The 19735-nt window shown below is 43.3% G+C and overlaps 1 protein-coding gene across 1 annotated transcript in view; it reads left to right on the forward strand.

Annotated features, from left to right (window-relative positions):
* Positions 1-6167: 6167 nt before the first annotated feature.
* The window catches only part of LOC120980617 (cathepsin E-A-like), a 44564-nt gene continuing 30996 nt past the window's right edge, over positions 6168-19735 (forward strand). Inside the window, exons 1-2 of the mRNA XM_040409813.1 lie at positions 6168-6251; positions 6904-7081. Of these exons, the coding sequence (XP_040265747.1) occupies positions 6196-6251; positions 6904-7081 (234 nt within the window). The 5' untranslated portion in view covers positions 6168-6195. The remainder of the gene's footprint in view (positions 6252-6903; positions 7082-19735) is intronic.

A 19735-nucleotide genomic window follows, 5' to 3' on the forward strand; every position in this document is an offset into this window, starting at 1 on the left:
TTGCAGGAGTTACTGTACACTTCTAAATATTTTACACATCTGAAGTACACTTATTGATGACTAGGTTTGTAGGTTTAATATTAACCAGAGAAATGAACCAAATGTCAATGCTATTTTTGGGGTGACAATAGCTATATCACCATTATATCTGCAGTACTACAGTACATTGGGGAAACAGGACAGCAAATTGTGCGGAGACGAGTCATGCCTGGAAGAAGCATTCATGGTGGTCTGGCCAGAATGAAAAGGATGGAGAAACAGAACATCTTAGAGAAGACATTGTCCATAAGTCACTGGATGTATTTTTTGTGTATTTTCCCAGTGACAACTTCTGATCAGTGGTGTACTTTCCTGTATGTTCTGTGGATCTTAATTTGAAAAATTTAATTTTAAAAAGCATTTTGAATGGAAAGCAATCCGTTCAGTATGCATCAGGATGTCTTCCGTTCCATCCCTTGTATGGTATTTGGCCGGAGAAAATACTGCAGCATGCTGCGGTATTTTCTCCGGCCAAAATTTCGGAACACCTGCCGGAAATGCCGGAAATGCCGGAATGCCGGATCCGGCATTAATTTCCATTGAAATGTATTAGTGCAATCTGGCATTAAAATTACTGCATTGACGGATCCGGTCTTCTGGGCTGCGCATGCGCAGACCTTTAAAAATGTGAAAAAAATTAATACCGGATCTGTTTTTCCGAATGACACCGGAGAGACGGATCCAGTATTTCAATGCATTTGTCAGACGTATCCGGATCCGTAAACAAATGCAATCCATTTGTATACGGATTTCTGGATTCGGCAGGCAATTCCGGCAACGGAACAGCCTGCCGGAATCCAACAACGCAAGTGTGAAAGGGGCCTAATGCATGTCAACCGTACCATGTAGTGATACATGGTACCTATTAAAGGGGTTCTCCGAGAATTAAGAAAATGAAAATACTTATTACTTTATACTTAACTTAACTTATACTTAACTTTATTATAAATATATTCCTAAATACCTTTCATTAGTTATAATGGCTAATTTTTTCTACGGAGTAATCATTAGGAAAGCTAAAATGTCCGCCGTCCTATTAGTACACACAAAACCTGTCCTAATCACTCAGCAGGACAAGTTACTTCACAACACTGAGCTTTAGTCCGTCTTTTCTGTACTTCATGTATCCTCATGAACTCCATTCCTACAGAGATTCAGCTAACGTTCTTATCATATGTATTCAGGATCATAATCACTGACAAGTAGGAAAGAGCTGTCTCAGCCTCCTCTATCTCAATGTTGTGAAGTAACTTGTCCTGCTGTGTGATTAGGACAGGTTTTGTGTATACTAATCGGACGGCATCCATTTTGTTTCTGCTAATGATTGCTCCCTAAACAAAAGAGCCATTAAAACTAATGAAACGTATTTGGGAATATATTTATAATAAAGTAATATTTAAGTATTTTAATTTAATAAATTCCTGGAGAACCCCTTTAAAATCATGGGTGGCCATGTGATACATGGCCATATCACATCCCTAAGAGTAAGGTGCTCTTTTGCAGCAGCTCTCTTGTGGTGGACAATCCCTTTAAGTAGTTCAGATATTTTAGAGTTCCCTGTTTACAGAATTTACATTTTTAGTATATTGCATAATAGAGATTTTACATGCATCATTGTTCTGTGACTATCTGTCCTAAAACAGAATATGGAGAACGAATGAATGAAACCACATAATTAATCATTATCAGAACTTGTGAAGGTCACGGTGCCCCTTGAATCATTCTGAATGGCAAGAGTACAAAAGAGATTGATAGCTGCAGAGGCGAGGGAACATGTTATGCTGTCTATTAAGCACATAGATAAAAAAAACTTTGTAACCTGCTGTTATTCACTATGGTAAGTATTTCATGGTAATTAAACCAGGATACAAATACATAGGTTTCCCCTTGGACCCAATGTGTGGAGCAATTTGTTTTCTACAAGAGGAATGATCGTCTGGTAAGAGGCGTACATTAATAGATATTTCTCACAAGAATCATTTTCTTTCTTAGACAATAAAAAAAGTTAATGCCTCTTTCACATCTGCATTAGAGCATTCCGGGAGGCTGTTCTAGCAGAGAACAGCCTTCCGGAGCTCTCTGGATCCAGCATAGCCAGATGTCACTGAGTGCCTTCCGGCCCCATTGAATATAATGGGATCAGGCAGAGATCCAGCCGCTACCCCGCAAATATGTGTGCAGTGTTTTTTGTTTGGCTTAGGCCTCATGCACATGGCCGTTGTTTTGGTCCGCATCCGAGCCGCCGTTTTGGCAGCTCGGATGCGGACCCATTCACTGCAATGGGGCCCCAAAAGATGCGGACAGCATTCCGTGTGCTGTCCACATCGATTGCTCCATTCCGTGGCCCCGCTAAAAAAATATAAACATGTCCTATTCTTGTCCGCGCTTTGCGGACAATAAAAGGCCTTTATATTAAAGGCTGTCCGTGCCGTTCCGCAAATTGCGGAACACGTAAGGACGCCATCCGTGTTTTGCGGATCCGCGATTTGCGGACCGCAAAACACATTACGGTTGTGTGCATGAGGCCTTAAAGGGAACCTGTCACCTCCAAAAACCATCCAAAGCCGCCAGCAGTACCTGACAGTAGCCAGCAGTGTGTTTCCGACGATAATTTTCTTCCTGAAGGCTGATGCGGCTACAGCTCAGAAAAAGCTCTTTTATCCCCTGCCGGCGCGCTTCTCTAGTCATGCTTAAAGTCAAGGGGGCAGCGGCCTCCTTGCTTCAAGTCAAGATAACCACACCCCCTTCCCTGCCCCTTTGCTGTTGGAGGTGACAGGTTCCCTTTAATCTCAGCATATTTGCTGGGTGGTGGCCAGATCTCTGCTGGATCCCATTATAGTCAATGGGGGCTGGCAGGCACGTGGTAGTGCAGACGTGACACTAGCCCTACTAATAACAACTGAGAAAACTCATTAAAAAGGTTGTCCCATCTTGCCATTTCCATGACCAGATGGTACTAAGCTCTGGCCCCAGGTGGCTAGGACCATATGGCACTATGGGGGCATCATATGTAGAGATGGCACTAAGGGGGCATTATATGTAGATATGGCGCTATGAGGGCATTATATGTAGAGAGGGCACTGGGGAACATATGATGCCCCCCATAGTGCTATATGGTCCTAGCCACCAGGGGCCAGAGCTTAGTACCATCTGGTCATGGAAATGGCGAGATGGGACAACTTTTTTAATGAGTTTTCTCAGTTGTTATTAGCTGGGTTAAGCTCTGGCCCCAGGTGGCTGGGACCATATGGCACTATGGGGGGCATCATATGTAGAGATGGCACTAAGGGGGCATTATATGTAGAGATGGCGCTATGAGGGCATTATATGTAGAGAGGGCACTGGGGAACATATGATGCCCCCCATAGTGCCATATGGTCCTAGCTACCTGGGGCCAGAGCTTAGTACCATCTGGTCATGGAAATGGCGAGATGGGACAACCTTTTTAATGAGTTTTCTCAGTTGTTATTAGTAGGGTTAGTGTCACGTCTGCACTACCCCTACTAATAACAACTGAGAAAACTCATTAAAAAGGTTGTCCCATCTCGCCATTTCCATAACCAGATGGTACTAAGCTCTGGCCCCAGGTGGCTAGGACCATATGGCACTATGGGGGGCATCATATGTAGAGATGGCACTAAGGGGGCATTATATGTAGAGATGGCGCTATGAGGGCATTATATGTAGATAGGGCACTGGGGCATATTATATGTAAAGAGGTTACTAAAGGGGGCATTATATGTAGAGAGGGCACTGGGGCATATTATATGTAAAGAGGTTACTAAAGGGGCATTATATGTAGAGAGGGCACTTCTCGGGGGTATTATGCACAGTTGAGTCACATAATTATGACTAGGGATGAGCGAATCGACTTTAGATGAAACATCCTAAGTCGATTCGCATAAAACTTCATTTCAATACTGTATGTACAGTATTATAATGTATTGGCTCCTATGAGCCGAAGATATTACTTTGTGAAGTCTCGCAAGATTTCGGGTAATAACTTCATAAATTGATTTCTACTGTAAAAAAACATTTCCCGAACTCGGGTTCGGTTTCAAGGTACCACTAGGTACCGTACAGTATTCAAATGAAGTTTTATGCGAATCGACTTCAGATGTTTCATCCAAAGTCGATTCACTCCTCCCTAATTATGACCACCAGCTAATATCCAGAGTAATCACCGTGTGCAGCATGGACAGCAGTTAGATGGGATGGAAGTGACTCAATACGGTCCTGGTAGGTTGTCACAGGTTTCTGGAGCCATGCTGACTGGAGTATATCCCACAGCTGCTGGAGGGTCCATGGGGGAGAATCTATAGAGCGATCAAGGTGGTTCCACAGATCTGGGGAATTAGGAGGCCAGAGTAGTACTTGGAACTTTTAGTCATGCTCTTCCAAGCAATGTCGGACATTTCTATATGTGTGACATGTCGCATTGTCTTGCTGGAAGAACCCATCCGCCCCAGAGAAGACAATCAGCATGTATGGGTATACGCGATCTGCAAGGATGAATTTATACCCAAATCAGTTTAGAGTGCCTTTGATATGGATGAGTGGTCCCAGAGAATAACACTACCACTATCAGCCTGTGTTCTTCCAGCAATGGCTGCAGGGTGTTTGTTCTCTGATGTTTGTTGCCTGACACTCCAACATCCATCTGTTCGATGAAGTAGAAAAAATGACTCTTCAGAGAAGACAATCCTTTGCCAATTCTAATACTGCCGCAAAACGTGAAGCCTTTTCTGCCGATGCATCTTCGTTTTGTCCACTCATGATACACTTTCACCACAGCAGCATGCGAACAGTTCACAAACTGCGCAGTTTCAGAAATACTGCCACCCTTGTCCCAAAAGCCAATAATTATCCCTTTTTGCTACTCTGATAAATCGTTCCTTTCACCCATGATGGCAATGAGGGATATGTGTGCAGACAGCCTATCGCACACCTTATATAGCCACCAAGCCAGCTCCCGACATGTGACTTCCTTCATGAGCTACATGTTCCCAACGTTGAAAATAGGAAATGGTCATAATAATGTGACTCGACTGTGTAAGTACAGAGGACACTCTGAGGGGCATTATATGTACAGATGGCACTACTGGGGGACATGATATGTACAAAGGGCACTAGTGGGGGCATTATATGTATATGGGGCACTACTGGGGGGTATTTAGGAACAGAGAGCACTACTGAGAGACATTATATATACAGATGGCACTATGGGGGCATTATATGTACAAAAGGCATTACTGGGGGCATTTTTGTACAGAGCAGAGGACACTACTGGAAGGCATTATATGTACAGATGGCACTATGGGGGCATTATATGTAATTATGTGTACAGAGGGCACTATGGGGCACGGTAATATATCTACTGGGGCTCTACAGGGGGACATTATAACTACTGGGATCTAAATAGAAATGGCTACTAAGTGGGATTAGGGCCTAAATTGGGATGATTACTGAGTGGAGACATAAGACGTTCTGTGTGTCGAATTATGCAGGAGTTGTGGTCAGGAGAAGTCATCACAGTGATCTGTGCAAGACTAAGAAAAAAAGGAAAGAGAGCGACTCCAGTCAGAGGAGGCATCACCTGTGAGTCACTGAGTGGGAACCTAAACGGGATTATTAATGATTGTGACCTAAATGGGCATGGTCATAGTTGAGAAGTATTATTTGGCCTTTATATAATGTTATTGTTGTTAATGTTACTCTTGGTATACTGTGGGGCATGGTTCTATATAAAAATGGGAGTATCCATAGGGTAGGGGGTGCAATACTTGGCTTGCCCTGGGTACGGGCAATTCACGCTAAGCCACTGGCCATAAATGTCTGCTAGGTGGGGTCCCCACATCTGTGGCAGCAGGAGAACAGGATTTCCTGACTCCATTTATAAATAAATCATAATAGGGGTAATATATAAGAAAACTTGTAGGGTGTTACTTACTGATCAATATGGGTATCTTGACTATAAATATATGTAGAGATGGAGCATTCTTAATACCTTGCATAAGCTTTGTATCAACACCTCCTATTCTCTGAATATTGCACAATCACTGAGCAGGTTAATGCCCTGCGGTCATTGATTGACCTGGGTAGAAGCACATAATATACAAGACACAAGGCAAACATTCCACTTATTAGTGATTAGCAATGAAGCTTGCAATTGTGCTCATAGTCTGTATTCATCTTAATACAGCCCTGCAGAGGTAAGAACACATCAGCTGCTTTGTATGTTGTATCCAGCTAGTGGCAGTAATGTATTCTATGGCATTCACAGAACATTGTGCTAAATTAAGGATAGGAGTATTTAGCAAACTGCTTAATGAAATGGTTAGAAATGGGCTGTGGACTTTATTGAATTCTAAGAGTTAAGGCTTGTGGGAGTAATAGAGAAAATATACCGTACTTAGTTCATGTCTGTATTACTATTATTGTAATGAGAAAAGGGTTCCCTGTGATGGGGCATTGTGGTTCTCTTAGCTTAACTCCAATGAGGCTATCAGTTTATGCCATAGTTAAGCATCTATATTGTGATTTATGCAATACAATGACTATACAGTATATTTATTTTCAATAAAGTGCAGTACATGGTTGGGAATGCATGGTTCATAGTTATTAACTCTTTTCTGTTGGGTAGGAAGTTTTATTGAATTAAAGATAAAAGTGGAGTTTTAATTCCAATTACTTAAAGGGAAAAATAAATTTGTCTATGTCCTTAACGATATTCAATAATTGGGAGCATATGGGTTGTGGAAGAACTGGGGCTGGTTTCCTCAGTCCACCTTTAACTTGGCCTTAAACTTGGTCTAGAAATGAAAAACAAAATACATTTAAACAATATTTGACTATTTCTTTCAGAATTCCTCTAGTAAAAGTCCAAACAATCCGTCAGCAGCTACGGCAAAAGAATGAGCTAGAGGAATTTTGGTTACATCACCAATCTCATGCCTTTGCCCAGAAGTATACTCAATGCTTCCCAGATTCCCTCTCATTTGCAGCTGGATCAACAGCAGAATATCTGTATGACTACATGAATGTAAGTGTTTCTCCAATAACCATAAAGATCCAGGTTGGTGACATCATGTATAAAACACTGGACCAGGGGCAGACTGGCCATATACCATACATTGAAATTTCCTGGTGGACCAATGCCTGGGGGGAGGGGTGCTGGATCCCTCCTTGCAGTTGCTGGACAGGTACATAATGATCTGTTGCTCTCAGTAGTAATTAATGCTAGGAGCATCATGTACTACCTGGCCACCAGTCCCATGTGCCCTCCTGAATTCAACTGTATCGCCATCCTGAGCATGGTTATAGTGCTGTTTTCTATGCTGCACTGTGGTATTTGGTCTTGCTTGGGCGGTATTTTGTGCTGTAGTACAATACTGCTGGACCGCCTACTTCTGCTCTCCATGCCTACTTGTGTTGCCCCACTTTCAGTTATTTTGGACTCTCCTACAAACTGGGGCCACTTTTAGTTTTTTTTCCAGGTTCTCAGTCTGCCCCTGCACTGGACCTTAGGAACTGACTGTACAAACAGTCTTTTGATATTAAAATGTATGTGAGTAAAATATTTTAATTGGATATATTTAGAAAAGGGAATTAAGGGTAATCGAACAATTGTTTGTTTTCAAAATTGAAAGCATAATTCTTTTAAGCCCATATAAAAAGTAACGGCTTATGCACACAGGCACACATTCTGTATGTCATGTACAGTACAGACCAAAAGTTTGGACACACCTTCTCATTCAAAGAGTTTTCTTTATTTTCATGACTATGAAAATTGTAGATTCACACTGAAGGCATCAAAACTATGAATTAACACATGTGGAATTATATACATAACAAACAAGTGTGAAACAACTGAAAATATGTCATATTCTAGGTTCTTCAAAGTAGCCACCTTTTGCTTTGAGAACTGCTTTGCACACTCTTGGCATTCTCTTGATGAGCTTCAAGAGGTAGTCCACTGAAATAGTTTTCACTTCACAGGTGTGCCCTGTCAGGTTTAATAAGTGGGATTTCTTGCCTTATAAATGGGGTTGGGACCATCAGTTGCGTTGAGGAGAAGTCAGGTGGATACACAGCTGATAGTCCTACTGAATAGACCGTTAGAATTTGTATTATGCCAAGAAAAAAGCAGCTAAGTAAAGAAAAACGAGTGGCCATCATTACATTAAGAAATGAAGGTCAGTCACTCAGCTGAAAAATTGGGAAAACTTTGAAAGTAAGGGCTATTTGACCATGAAGGAGAGTGATGGGGTGCTGCGCCAGATGACCTGGCCTTCACAGTCACCGGACCTGAACCCAATCGAGATGGTTTGGGGTGAGCTGGACCGTAGAGTGAAGGCAAAAGGGCCAACAAGTGCTAAGCATCTCTGGGAACTCCTTCAAGACTGTTGGAAGACCATTTCAGGGGACTACCTCTTGAAGCTCATCAAGAGAATACCAAGAGCGTGCAAAGCAGTAATCACAGCAAAAGGTGGCTACTTTGAAGAACCTAGAATATGACATATTTTCAGTTGTTTCACACTTGTTTGTTATGTATATAATTCCACATGTGTTAATTCATAGTTTTGATGTCTTCATAGTCATGAAAATAAAGAAAACTCTTTGAATGAGAAGGTGTGTCCAAACTTTTGGTCTGTACTGTATGTGTAAACCTGCTGAAACCCGGCTAACAATGGCTGCTTGGGACAGGATTGAGCTTAACCAAGGAGCGCACCGCGCATGCGCGAGACTTATGCGATCCTGGGCGCACTGCAGGCTGTCAATCTAACAAAAGAGGGGACATTAAGGAGTGTTCTTACCTTGACTTGAAGCAAGGAAGCCGCTGTCCCCTTGACTTTAAGCTGACCGGCAAGATAGTGCTGATGGCGCTTAAAACATCATTTTTTGAATCTATGGAGCATCAGACTACAGACTGGGGGCTACAGCTACTGGGGTAATGCTGGTGGTTTTATATGCGTTTTTGAGGTGACAGGTTCCCTTTAAATAAGTGTTAAAAACAGCCATTGAAAACTGCTGAATTTCATCCTAACCCCTATAATTCCCTTACAGTAAACATAATGCCCACCATAGTGCCCACTGGACATCGAATGGTCCCCATAGTGCCCCCCAATATGATTAATTCCCCCAATAGTGCCCCCAGTATGATTAATGTCTCCATTAATTCCCCCCAGTATGATTTATTCCCCCCATTAGAGTCCACAGTATGATTAATGCTCAGTTTGTGGCACTGGTATGATTAATGCCCCCATTAGTACCTCAAAGTATCATTAATGCTCGCTTTGTGCCCCCAGTATGATTATTGCCCCCATTAGTGCCCCCCAGTATGATTGATGCCCCTTTGTGCTCCCAGTATAATTAATGGCCCCTTCTGCACCCCAGTAGGAATAATGCCCCCCTTTGTGGCCCCCATTCTGCTTGCGCCAAAAATTCCTCTCCCCATCCACTTGCACAAGCATGGGCAATCGCTTCTCAGTGCAGGCAGCAAGACCTGACACTCCCAATGTGATCATGTGATGTCACCATGATGCGAGCACTTCATATGGGCTCATTCACACGAACGTGTGATGCCCGTTGCCGTATTGCGGAATACACGGGCATCGTTCCATGGCCATTCCGCATCACGGATGTGGACCCATTCATTTCAATGGGTCCGCAAATTCGGAGATGCGGAACGGAACACTATGGAGTGCTTCCTGGGGTTCCGTTTCGTGCTTCCGCACCGCAAAAAGATAGAACATGCTCTATCTTTTTGTGGAACAGAGGGATCGCGGACCCATTCAAGTGAATGGGTTCACGATCCCCATGCGGCAGCCCCATGGACGGTGCCCGTGCATTGCAGACCGCAACTGTAAGGCTGAGATTTACACATTTACACAGGAATGTCTTCCACCTATAGTTACCAGGGCATGCTGAGAGTTGTAGTTTTGCATCAGCTGGAGGGCCACAAGTTGGACATTCCTGTTGTAACATATATCGCCACTATTGTCCACGGCGCGTTGGTGTGGGTCAACCCCTTTCACAAGAATGGTGGCAAGCTGCAATACCAAACACAGCCCTTGGTCAAGAATGGTGTTGGAATAAAGCATCCATACTTTTCTAATCTTATAAAATGCAAAGTTCAGTATGAAGGCCTCTAATGAATGATCTTTCAGTTGCAAATTACATTGTGTTGGACTATTGGACTCCACCCACATCATGGTGTACTTGACAGAAGGAGCAGGATGTTGCATGAATATTTTGACATATTGTGAATAAGAGCATGCTCTGCTATGAGAAAATCCGGTGTTAAGGAGAGAAGATCAAAATGACGTACACTTGATATACACCTATGGGCAGGAATGTGCTATAACTGCTACTATAAACAGGAATCACTCAACATAAATATCTAATCATAGATGTGAATAAGGTACAGGGTGATGGAAGCCAGACTCTGTATTCTTCCATTCTGCCTGTTCTTCAGCAGGCTGTACATTCTCAAGCTTTGATACTTGATTTTCTTAAAGCCATTATATTTGTGCAGCGTTGGTGTCCTTTAATGTTGCACAGTATAAATCCTTTAAGTAAATCTATACCCAAACATAATGAGCACATCATCACATATTGGACAATATTGGAGTTACTTCTCAAAAAAAAAATGTACAAGTGGTGGGTATAATTCAATAGTTATGGTACCATATTAAAAACACAATGAGGAAAACGTTTGCTCTCAAATTTTGCACTGACCTTCTCTCTGAGATAACTTCTCAGTTTCTTAATATATCTAATGTAATTCACCGGATATACCAAAATGTCTTATAGGTGGGATCCCACCTTTGACACCTCCACCTATTGGGAAGTTGATGATCAACTGACTTTCATTCCACCAAGTGAAGTTGTGGATCTAGGTGAAGGTGATGGAGTAAGGCCTATTGCACACGACCGTATGGCTTTTTCAGTATTTTGCGGTCCGGAAAAAACGGATCCACAAAAAATACGGATGACGTCCGTGTACATTCCGTTTTTTGCGGAACAGAACAGCTGGCCCCTGATAGAACAGTCCTATCCCTGTCTGTTATGCGGACAATAATAGGACATGTTCTATCTTTGAAATACAGCAACGGAAGGCATACGGACCTTATACGGAACGCAAAAAACGGAACGGAAATGAAAAAAAAAATGCGCAAAAAGCCTAAATGGGACCCTTTTCAATATATTCAAAAAATTGACCATTGAGTCCATATGTTATACTTCTACCCTTTGATTCACAGTGATTTTTTTTTAACTGAACTGATGACACCAGAGAAGTGAAAAAAAAAAACCATTTAATCATCATATTCTATAAAATGAAATAAACGTGCACCTCTGTGGCTGAAATACAAAATCAGCACACACATTGAGACTGCAAATTTTACTAACATATATTCACTGCATACAAGAATATGAGGAACTTAGCAAATATTTTGCTCAAAATAAATGATCCCGTCCACTAAAAAAAAATTACCTCTTATAGATGGGACTTAACTCTAAATTGGCTCACATCTCCTTGGGCCAATAGGCCTCAAATTAATTCAGGGATAGTAGGACCTAGGGTATAGCTATAGTCTGTTCTAATTAACAATACCATTGGAAAGATGGTTGGCTAGAATGCAAGACAAAAATGGAGGCAGCCACACTTCCCTGTGTATTACTTAATGAGGGGACAAAAGGGGCATTATTGTTTCATAAAGGAGCACATGGAGTATTCCTTGGGCATTTCTTTTTAGGGGGTCACATGCGGCATTTGTTTAGGGGGCATTATTACTTTTAATGGATATGAGGGGGCATTATTCATTTTTATAGGGTGCTCAGTTTGAATTATTTTTTGGGGACATTCATTGCGGATTAATACTTTAAATGCATTCAGGGAGCAATATTACTGTCTAGGGCCAAAAAGGGAGCCCTATTAAATTCTAGGACGCACACATTACTTTCTAGAGGCTACTATAGGGTTATTATTACCGTTGCAGTGCACTTAGTAGTCATGAATACCACAAAAGGGGTACAATGCTGGGCATTATTACTTTTTTGACATTGAGTTGATCATTATAACACTGTGGGGTACAAAAACATGGCATTTTTACTGTGTGGCGCACTATAACTGTCCAGGGCACAACATGGGTAACACTTTTTGGGGAGCACTATGTATCTGGCACAATTGTGATGTCTATGTGGTACTGTTTTATGGGTTTACTATAGTTGTTACATCATTATATCTTATGTACAATACTTGTTGGCTCCGTGCCACACAGCAGGTACAGTAATAGAGCATATGAGGCAGCAACAGGCACAGGATTGAGGGTGTCAGCAGGAAAGAGGTTGTGTAGGTTTAAGAAAGCTAGAGTGGATGCTGGAAAAGTGAGGATCCAAAGATGTCTCTGTTGCAAATTCTGCAGACACAAGTCGAGGATGGCAGTCGTCATTGTAGTCTGGGCCATGTGGAAAGCTGGGACAAGTAAACTATTCCAGTCAGAGACTTCCACTGTAAATCACTGGATATAACCGCATTATAATCACTGATATGTTCTGCAGTACCAGTTTACAACTAATAACTACCATTGTATGGGAGTAATATTATTCTTTGGACAGCGTTTTTTGTTTAGTAACAGTATGGTGGTAATATTCAGTCACTATTTAGTGTGGCGTTACCAGGGTTGAGGGCCCACTCGTGCAATGGATGTATTTTTCAGCCCCTAGCTACACCTCTGCATACACCCTTAGATTGTTTTCATAACCTATTATAATAATTATTCCAGCAGCACCCACATTTTGTAGATATTTTCATGGTTTACCAAAATGTGGTATATTCTTAGTCTTCTTTTAAGGAGATAAGGGAAAGTGAGCGCTAGATCTGTAACCTTATACAGCACTGGAAGGTTTGTGTGCCCGCCCTGTAGCACAAGAGGCTGGCATGTCACATTCTATTTTAGTCATCTGAAACTGTTGCAAAATAGATACAGATCATGTGCTAGAAAAGACGCACTTCAAACTGTGAGAGATAATGCTTTAATTTTGGAACATATGGTTTATAGCAAGCTATGAAGGGCAGATGTGTTTCTTAAAAGGTTTGTTAGAGAAACATGGCTGCTTTCTCCAACAACGCCACATTTGTCCATGTACTGTGTCTAGTATTGCAGCCTGGCCCCCTTCACTTCAAAGATGCTGAGCAACAATACCACACAACTCATGGACAGATGTGATGCTGCTTCTGAAATAAAGCAGCCATGTTGTCCTAAATTTCCTTTTAATCAGGGCTGCCATCAGGAATATTAGGGCCCCATACAGGCAAGTTTTGTGGGGCCTCACACGTGTCTAACCCCTTCCCTGCACATCCCTATATGTATCTTCTAATGTAGACATTCTCTTTCCTCATCTGCTCTATTTGGACCAGACCGCCATGATGACTTCTTTCAGATATCACATCTCTGCAGAGTTTGTTACACAGACATTTTAGATTCTTCACCATCATCCTCCTCACCTTCTCAACACAGACTTCCCATCCTGGTGTCCTAACAGTGTCATCCCAGTGCCATCCCAACTCTGTGCCCGCTGTGCTCCACAATGGTCCCAAATACTATACTGTAGAAAAAATATCACCCTTAGTACTAATAATGCCCTCTATAATGCCCCTTAAATCACCCCATTAATAATAATGCCCCTTATGCCCCCAATTATAATGCCCCTATAGTGCCCCCAGTAATAATAATGCCCCCTATAATGCCATCACCAATAATAATGCTCCTTATTGCATATTGCCCTAAGTACTGCCCTGATGGTGGCCCTGCCTTTATAGAAATGAATTGTCTGAATTGTTAATCCTTTCTAGACATAATGCAAACGGCTGTGTGCGAATTTCAGCAAAATATGAATCCGCAAGATACACAAAGGATGACATTTATTAAGCATGTTGCACCAGAATTATGTCGGAAAATGCACCAAAAAGAAGAGTGTTTTGATTTGCTTCAAGTATATCAACTGTTTTGTCCAGAATTGGACTATCAAATTTGCTATCAAATTGGCGTATATTACGCCTCATTTATCATCCTCTTATCATCAGAAATGTCTCAAATTGTTGCAGACAAATAAGCCAGCTTATGTGGTGGTGTTTTGTGTAAAAAGTCGCATTTATGGCATAAAGATCTGACTTTTTGTCAAAAAGCCTCATTTATGAAAAGAAAACCAACTTGTCGTGGGAACAAGTGATACGTAAGGGTGGGTTCACATCAGCATTATGTATTCCGTTATGGCTTTCCGTTATAACATGGTTATAAAGGAAAATAACAAAATCCATAGGACGGAAGTCAAAATGGAAGACTTTAAGAGGCATTCCGTTTTGATCTGTCATAATAGAAGTCTAAGGGAATCATAACGCATCCGTCTGGTTCCCATTATGCAAGACGGAAAACAGTCCTGATGACAGGACTTTTTTGTCCGTTCTAAATAATGGGAACCAGACGGGTCTGTTATGGTTCCCATAGACTTCTATTATGACGGAAAGCAAAACGGAATGCCTTTTAACCACCTCCGGACCGCTGTACGTAGATTCGCGTTCCGGAGGTGGCAGCGCTGCGCGAGACGCGAGATTTCGCTCAAAGCCGGCCCGCGCATGCGCATCGCGGGCCGGCAAAATTCAAAGAACAAGTTCGTCACCAGCCTGCCAGCTACGATCATTGGCTGGCAGGCTGGCGATTTTCAAAAAATCCAATCAAAAGTCATATAACAGATCATATTAGTAAATATGATCTGTTATATGGCTTGTCTGCTCCTGTGCTGGTCCTTTTCGTCGGTTGGATCCAGCACAGGAGCAGACTGAACTGTGAGTACACCAAACACTACACCTTAGCCCCAGATCACCCCCCTGCACCCCAATTAACCCTTTGATCACCCCTTTGATCGCCCCTGTCAATCACTAGTTAAAGGAAAAAAAGTGATCAGTGTAAACTGTCACTTTTTTTTTTTCACTGGTATTGGCTGTTAGGTTTTAGGGATAGTTTAGGCCCCTTGGTTAGGTAGTTAGCGTCAGTTAGCGCCCACCCCACCGCACCGCAGTCACTTTTATTCGCTGAATAGCGTATCGCTAATCAGCATTTGTACTTTTATAGTATCTGTAAGTGATCAAAACTGATCACGGTCAGATCTATAATAGTATTAGTGTCACTTTAGTTCGCCCTCCACCCAAAATGCAGTGTTTGCCCGATCAGGCCTGATCGGTCGCCCACACGTGCGTTCACCCACGCCCGCCCCACCGCAGTGACAAAAAATATATATTTTTTGATCACTGCACATTCATTTTACACGCACTGCGGCGATAAAAAAATCAGTTTTGATATTTTTTATCAACCGCAGCGGCCTCTGGTACTTCGCTAGCCTCCCCTTTGTAAGACAGGCTTGCTTTTTTTCTTGGGTAGTCTCAGGGAATACCCCTAAATTTAGTAGTCCAAATGTCAAACAGGGGGTATTCTTCTGAAGAGGCCTACAGGATTCTGACCCAGTCGGATGAGGAGTGGGAACCCTCATCTGACGAATCTAGCGGGTCAGAATATGAACCTGTGGAAAGCAGTGGCTCTCTGACCCAAAGTTCGGACGAGGAGGTGGAGGTCCCTGGCAGCACCAGGCGTACCCGGCCCCGTGTCGCTAGACCACAGGTATGCAGGATCCGCTTCAAGAGCAGCAGAGTGGGGCTGTCGCTGCCGGATCACGTGGTGAGGCATACACCAGCAGCGCAGCCCTCCCTGGACCTAGTACCAGCACTGCCGTACAACATGGTGACGTGGCGAGCACCAGAAGGGCAGTTGAAGCTGGTACGGTGGCACGTGCACTAGTTACCCCATCGCAGCCACCGCACAGACAGGCCCGTAGAGCCCCTAGAATCCCTGAGGTGCTGGCAAACCCTGATTGGCAGTCACCAACTTCAGCCGCACCTGTAGTTCCCCCTTTCACCGCCCAGTCTGGAGTTCGGGTTGAGACAGCTCAAATCGGTTCGGCCCTGGGATTTTTTGAGCTGTTCTTGACTGCGGAGCTCTTGGACTTAGTCGTGGCAGAGACAAACCGGTATGCCACACAATTTATATCCGCCAACCCGGGAAGCTTTTATGCCCAGCCTTTCCGGTGGAAACCAGTCCAAGTTTCCGAACTTAAAATTTTTTTGGGCCTTCTCCTCAACATGGGCCTGACAAAAAAGCATGAATTGCGGTCATATTGGTCCACGCACCCGATTCATCACATGCCCATGTTCTCTGCTGCTATGTCCAGGGCACGATTTGAGGCCATCCTCCGTTTCCTGCATTTTAGCGACAACACCAGCTCCCGTCCCAGAGGCCACCCAGCTTTTGACCGGCTCCACAAAATTCGGCCCCTCATAGACCATTTCAACCAGAAATTTGCAGATTTGTATACCCCCGAGCAAAACATCTGCGTAGATGAGTCCCTAATACATTTTACCGGGCGCCTTGGCTTCAAACAGTACATCCCAAGCAAGCGTGCCCGGTATGGGGTCAAATTGTATAAGCTCTGTGAAAGGGCCACAGGCTATACCCACAAATTTCGGATCTATGAGGGAAAAGATCAGACCCTGGAGCCGGTCGGTTGCCCTGACTACCTGGGGAGCAGTGGGAAGACAGTCTGGGACTTGGTGTCACCCTTATTCGGCAAGGGGTACCATCTTTATGTGGACAATTTTTACACAAGTGTGGCCCTCTTTAGGCATTTGTTTCTAGAACGGATTTGCGCCTGTGGCACCGCGCGAACTAGTCGCGTGGGCTTCCCCCAACGGCTTGTAACCACCCGTCTTGCAAGGGGGGAGAGGGCTGCCTTGTGCAACGAAGAACTGCTCGCGGTGAAATGGAGAGACAAGCGTGACGTTTACATGCTCTCCTCCATTCACGCAGACACGACAATCCAAATTGAGCGAGCAACCCGTGTCATTGAAAAGCCCCTCTGTGTCCACGACTATAATGCGCTCATGGGAGGGGTGGACTTCAATGACCAGATGTTGTCTCCGTATTTAGTTTCCCGCAGAACCAGACGCTGGTATAAGAAGGTGTCTGTATATTTAATTCAATTGGCGCTGTACAATAGTTTTGTTCTCTACAGTAAGGCTGGGAGAACACGATCTTTCCTCAAATTCCAGGAAGAGATCATCGAGAACCTCCTTTACCCAGGAGGTTCCGTGGCCCCATCCACCAGTGTAGTTAGCCGTCTACACGAGCGACATTTCCCCAGTGTCGTTCCTGGTACCTCAACCCAACCGTCACCCCGAAAAAGATGTCGTGTCTGTAGCAGGAGTGGAATAAGGCGTGACACCCGCTATTTCTGTCCTGACTGTCCTGACCACCCTGCCCTATGCTTTGGTGAGTGTTTCCGGAAGTACCACACACAGGTACACCTAGCATAGGGATTGCATCTCACAGGACAGGCACACAGGGCTATTATGGCCCTTTTACTCTCAGCTGCTGCAAACCTCTCCTTTCACCTGGGATAAAGTGCATAACGTACTTCGCCACATCTTTGGGCGATTTGCGCTTTGCACATTGTCCCATGGGGAAGGAGAGGTTTGTTCTATAAAGGTAAAAAAAACTAAACAAAAAAAAAATTACCGGTAAGTAAAAAAGTTAAAAAAGTAAAAAAAAGTTAATATGTTCTGTTCTAAAGTTAATAAAGTTATTGCTTTGCGGCCTGGTTTTTTCTTTTTTGTTTTGTTTTTTTTACCTTCCAGGTGGACCAACCGATCGACCAGCTGCAGCACTGATGTGCATTCGGACAGAAGCATTGCGCTGCTGTCAGATTACACGCAAGTCGGTGTATGCGGCGCTGCAAGACGAGATTTCTCCTCTGCAGTAAAAGATATGTTTGCCGAGGCATATGAGCTGAGGAGGTGGCGGTGTTCATATACTTTGGCAAACACTTTGTATATATAAAAAAAAAAATCCCGGCAATGATTTATTCATCCACATCGATTGATGTGAATGGAGAAATCTGGTTTGCCAGGGCATACGAGCTGAAGTGGGTATGGATGTTGGGCGGAGCTCCTATGTCCTGGCAGACGCCTTTCCCCTCCTTTTTCTTTTTTTGGCAGAGATTTTTTCATCCACATTGATCGATGCGAATGAAGAAATCTGTGCCGTTCATTTTTTTCTTTCAGCCCAGAGGCTGAACGGGAAAAAAAAATCTCATTACCCGTATGCTCAATATAAGGAGAACAGCAGAAACTCCTAATGCTGGGCATACATGTAATGATTGCGGAGACCCTCAAATGCCAGGGCAGTACAAACACCCCACAAATAACACCATTTTGGAAAGAAGACACCCCAAGGTATTCGCTGAGGGGCATATTGAGTCCATGAAAGATTGAAATTTTTGTCCCAAGTTAGCGGAAAGGGAAACTTTGTGAGAACAAAATCAAAAAAATCAATTTCCGCTAACTTGTGCCAAAATTTTTTTTTTCAATGAACTCGCCATGCCCCTCATTGAATACCTTGGGGTGTCTTCTTTCCAAAATGGGGTCACATGTGGGGTATTTATACTGCCCTGGCATTTTAGGGGCCCCAAAGCGTGAGAAGAAGTCTGGTATCCAAATGTCTAAAAATGCCCTCCTAAAAGGAATTTGGGCACCTTTGCCCACCTAGGCTGCAAAAAAGTGTCACACATCTGGTATCTCTGTATTCAGGAGAAGTTGAGGAATGTGTTTTGTGGTATCTTTTTACATATACCCATGCTGGGTGAGATAAATATCTTGGTCAAATGCCAACTTTGTATAAAAAAAATGGGAAAAGTTGTCTTTTGCCAAGATATTTCTCTCACCCAGCATGGGTATATGTAAAATGACACCCCAAAACACATTCCCCACCTTCTCCTGAGTACGGAGATACCAGATGTGTGACACTTTTTTGCAGCCTAGGTGGGCAAAGGGGCCCACATTCCAAAGAGCACCTTTCGGATTTCACAGGTCATTAACCTACTTACCACACATTAGGGCCCCTGGAAAATGCCAGGGCAGTATAACTACCCCACAAGTGACCACATTTTGGAAAGAAGACACCCCAAGGTATTCCGTGAGGGGCATGGCGAGTTCCTAGAATTTTTTATTTTTTGTCACAAGTTAGTGGAAAATGATGATTTATTTTTTTTTTTCATACAAAGTCTCATATTCCACTAACTTGTGACAAAAAATAAAAACTTCCATGAACTCACTATGCCCATCAGCGAATACCTTGGGGTCTCTTCTTTCCAAAATGGGGTCACTTGTGGGGTAGTTATACTGCCCTGGCATTCTAGGGGCCCAAATGTGTGGTAAGGAGTTTGAAATCAAATTCTGTAAAAAATGACCTGTGAAATCCGAAAGGTGCTCTTTGGAATATGGGCCCCTTTGCCCACCTAGGCTGCAAAAAAGTGTCACACATCTGGTATCTCCGTACTCAGGAGAAGGTGGGGAATGTGTTTTGGGGTGTCATTTTACATATACCCATGCTGGGTGAGAGAAATATCTTGGCAAAAGACAACTTTTCCCATTTTTTTTATACAAAGTTGGCATTTGACCAAGATATTTATCTCACCCAGCATGGGTATATGTGAAAAGACACCCCAAAACACATTCCTCAACTTCTCCTGAATACAGAGATACCAGATGTGTGACACTTTTTTGCAGCCTAGGTGGGCAAAGGGGCCC

This window comes from Bufo bufo, chromosome 1 (genome assembly GCF_905171765.1).
Source record: "Bufo bufo chromosome 1, aBufBuf1.1, whole genome shotgun sequence".
Classification (NCBI taxonomy): domain Eukaryota; kingdom Metazoa; phylum Chordata; class Amphibia; order Anura; family Bufonidae; genus Bufo; species Bufo bufo.